This window comes from Palaemon carinicauda, chromosome 9 (genome assembly GCF_036898095.1).
Source record: "Palaemon carinicauda isolate YSFRI2023 chromosome 9, ASM3689809v2, whole genome shotgun sequence".
NCBI lineage: Eukaryota > Metazoa > Arthropoda > Malacostraca > Decapoda > Palaemonidae > Palaemon > Palaemon carinicauda.
This window is the reverse complement of record NC_090733.1, coordinates 7,381,494-7,384,889: the sequence shown is the minus strand read 5'-3', so window position 1 is coordinate 7,384,889 and position 3,396 is coordinate 7,381,494. Positions and strand designations below refer to the sequence as shown.

General features: G+C 40.9%; 1 protein-coding gene across 1 annotated transcript; it reads right to left on the bottom strand.

Moving 5' to 3' along the window:
- Positions 1–2,571: 2,571 nt before the first annotated feature.
- LOC137646255 (uncharacterized) lies at positions 2,572–2,973 on the bottom strand. The gene has a single exon (XM_068379373.1). The coding sequence runs from the start codon at positions 2,971–2,973 to the stop codon at positions 2,572–2,574; it is 402 nt and encodes a 133-aa protein (XP_068235474.1).
- Positions 2,974–3,396: the final 423 nt, after the last annotated feature.

The window sequence follows — 3,396 nt, the reverse complement described above, 5'->3', positions numbered from 1 at the left end:
GTGAGGCAAAGAGGGCAGCTGACCTGAGGTGGGGTCAGGGATTGGTTCAGTCATATGAAGAGAATAAGAAGAAGTTGTGGAAAGAAGTGAAGAGAGTAAGGAAGGCTGGCGCAATAATTGAAGAGACAGTGAAAGATGGAAATGGAAGGTTGTTAAAAGGAGAGGAGGCAAGGAAAAGGTGGGCGGAATATTTTGAAAGTTTGCTGAATGTTAAGGATAATAGGGAGGCAGATATAATTGCTGTTCCAGGTGTTGAGGTGCCAGTGATGAGAGATGAGAATGAGAGAGAGATTACAATAGAGAAAGTGAGGAGAGCACTAGATGAAACGAGAGTAGGAAAAGCATCTGGTATGGATGATGTGAAAGCTTAGATGTTGAAGGAAGGGGGTGTGACTGTACTTGAATGGTTGGTGAGATTGTTTAATATGTGTTTTGTGTTGTCAATGGTACCAGTAGATTGGGTTTGTGCATGTATTGTACCACTATATAAGGGTAAGGGAGATGTGCATGAGTGTTGTAATTCAAGAGGTATTAGTTTGTTGAGTGTAGTTTGAAAAGTGTATGGTAGAGTAATGATTAATAGGATTAAGGATAAAACAGAGAATGCACTCTTGGGAGTACAGGGTGGTTTTAGAGGAGGTAGGGGTTGTATGAATCAGATTTTTACAGTTAAGCAGATATGCAAGAAATATTTAGCAAAAGGTAAGGAGGTGTATGTTGCATTTATGGATCTGGAGAAAGCATATGATAGAGTTGATAGGGAAGCAATGTGGAATGTGATGAGGTTATATGGAGTTGGTGGAAGGTTGTTGCAAGCAGTGAAAAGTTTCTACAAAGGTAGTAAAGCATGTGTTAGAATAGGAAATGAAGCGAGTGAGTGGTTTCCGGTGAGAGTGGGGCTGAGACAGGGATGTGTGATGTCGCCGTGGTTGTTTAACTTGTATGTTGATGGAGTGGTGAGAGAGGTGAATGCTCGAGTACTTGGACGAGGATTAAAACTGGTAGGCGAGAAAGACCATGAATGGGAGGTAAATCAGTTGTTGTTTGCGGATGATACTGTACTGTTAGCAGACACATAAGAGAAGCTTGACCGACTAGTGACAGAATTTGGAAGGGTGTGTGAGAGAAGGAAGTTGAGAGTTAATGTGGGTAAGAGTAAGGTTTTGAGATGTACGAGAAGGGAAGGTGGTGCAAGGTTGAATGTCATGTTGAATGGAGAGTTACTTGAGGAGGTGGATCAGTTTAAGTACTTGGGATCTGTTGTTGCAGCAAATGGTGGGGTGGAAGCAGATGTACGTCAGAGAGTGAATGAAGGTTGCAAAGTGTTGGGGGCAGTTAAGGGAGTAGTAAAAAATAGAGTTTTGGGCATGGGTGTAAAGAGAGTTCTATATGAGAAAGTGATTGTACCAACTGTGATGTATGGATCGGAGTTGTGGGGAATGAAAGTGATGGAGAGACAGAAATTGAATATGTTTCAGATGAAGTGTCTAAGGGGTATGGCTGGTGTATCTCGAGTAGATAGGGTTAGGAACGAAGTGGTGAGGGAGAGAACGGGTGTAAGAAATGAGTTAGCGGCTAGAGTGGATATGAATGTGTTGAGGTGGTTTGGCCATGTTGAGAGAATGGAAAATGGTTGTCTGCTAAAGAAGGTGATGAATGCAAGAGTTGATGGGAGAAGTACAAGAGGAAGGCCAAGGTTTGGGTGGATGGATGGTGTGAAGAAAGCTCTAGATGTGAGAAAGGCAAGAGAGCGTGCTAGAAATAGGAATGAATGGCAAGCGATTGTGACGCAGTTCTGGTAGGCCCTGCTGCTTCCTCCGGTGCCTTAGATGACCACGGAGGTAGCAGCAGTAGGGGATTTAGCATTATGAAGCTTCATCTGTGGTGGATAATGTGGGAGGTTGCGCTGTGGCACCCTAGCATTACCAGCTGAACTCGGTTGAGTCCCTGGTTAGGCTGAAGGAACGTAGAGAGTAGAGGTCCCCTTTTTGTTTTGTTTCATTGTTGATGTCGGCTACCCCAAAAAAATTGCGGGAAGTGCCTTTGGTATATGTATGTATATATGTATATTTATATATATATATATATATATATATATATATATATATATATATATATATATATATATATATATATATATATATATATATAAATATATATATATATGGATAAATATCAACATAACATCATGTTCAAATAGAAATAAATTTCTACCTCATACTTGGGATCGAACGCGCAATGTTAATAGTTGTCTAATGTGTACATTACGCATATTTTTGCCCAATGTGAACAATGGGCAATATGGTTTACCCAGTGTACATATTAGGCAGAAAAAACTCGCATAATTGCCTATTGCACACCTTATGCGATTCCATTTTGCGGAATGTGAATATGTCACACAATTTTGTCTAATGTGAATATGAATAGGCGGAAGGAGGACAAAGAGACACTGATACAACATAATAGAAACATAAACTTTATTCCAGACAAAATTTTATAATATCTACACAAAATGAAGTAAACACAAATAAACAAAAACAAAACTGTTATTCACAGTGACACTGACAACACTTAATTTTTGCACGCTCTGCCTGGGTGGCCGCGAGAGTTGCATTTAATTTCTTTCTCGCGGCAGCTGCATCGTCCTGACGAACACTGTGTACTACATTGACACTTTACAAACTTTTGTCCTCCAGTAGCCTTTGCTGTTGCTGTTCTCAAAGTGAGACGAATATCAGGAACATCATCTGCTTTAATCAAAACATGATCTATAGGACTTGGATCAGCTGCTGTGTATTTGGATCCAAGAAATCCCTCACGGCAATCTATAGTATACATCCCATCCTCTCCTTTCATGGCGACCACAAGATGATTCTTCGGACCAGTCTGGCCACGATCAACGTCTGGAACTCTCAATGTAGCGCACTGCCCAACTTCTAATCGTCGAACTAATTGATTGCCACGACGTGTCATCTGAACTGCTGCTTTGGATTGTCCTGCATCAGCTGCATCTCGGATTTCCTGGAAACACCCACTTTGTGTCTCTGCTGTCACTCCTGTCACTGCATCTTCGTCACTCTCCACCTCTGCTGTTGGTCCTGTCACTGCATCTTCGTCACTCTCCACCTCTGCTGTTGCTCCTGTCAATGCATTTTCGTCACCCTTCACTTCTGCTGTCACTGCATTTTCGCTACTCTATTCAATTCTAGCTAAATATGCTTGCCTAACCTGCAAGTCTTGCTTAATGTGCAGATTAGGCACGCATTTTGCACAATATAAATATTAGGCAAACTGTTTGCTTAAAGTACACATTAGGCAATTTCTGCTGCCTAATGTACACATTAGGCAATTATTAACATTGAGCATAACATATATATATATATGTATATATATATG

What these genes read in the sequence shown, in the direction of transcription:
- LOC137646255 (XM_068379373.1), bottom strand. Translation starts at nt 2,973, where the DNA reads ATGACACGTCGTGGCAATCAATTAGTTCGACGATTAGAAGTTGGGCAG.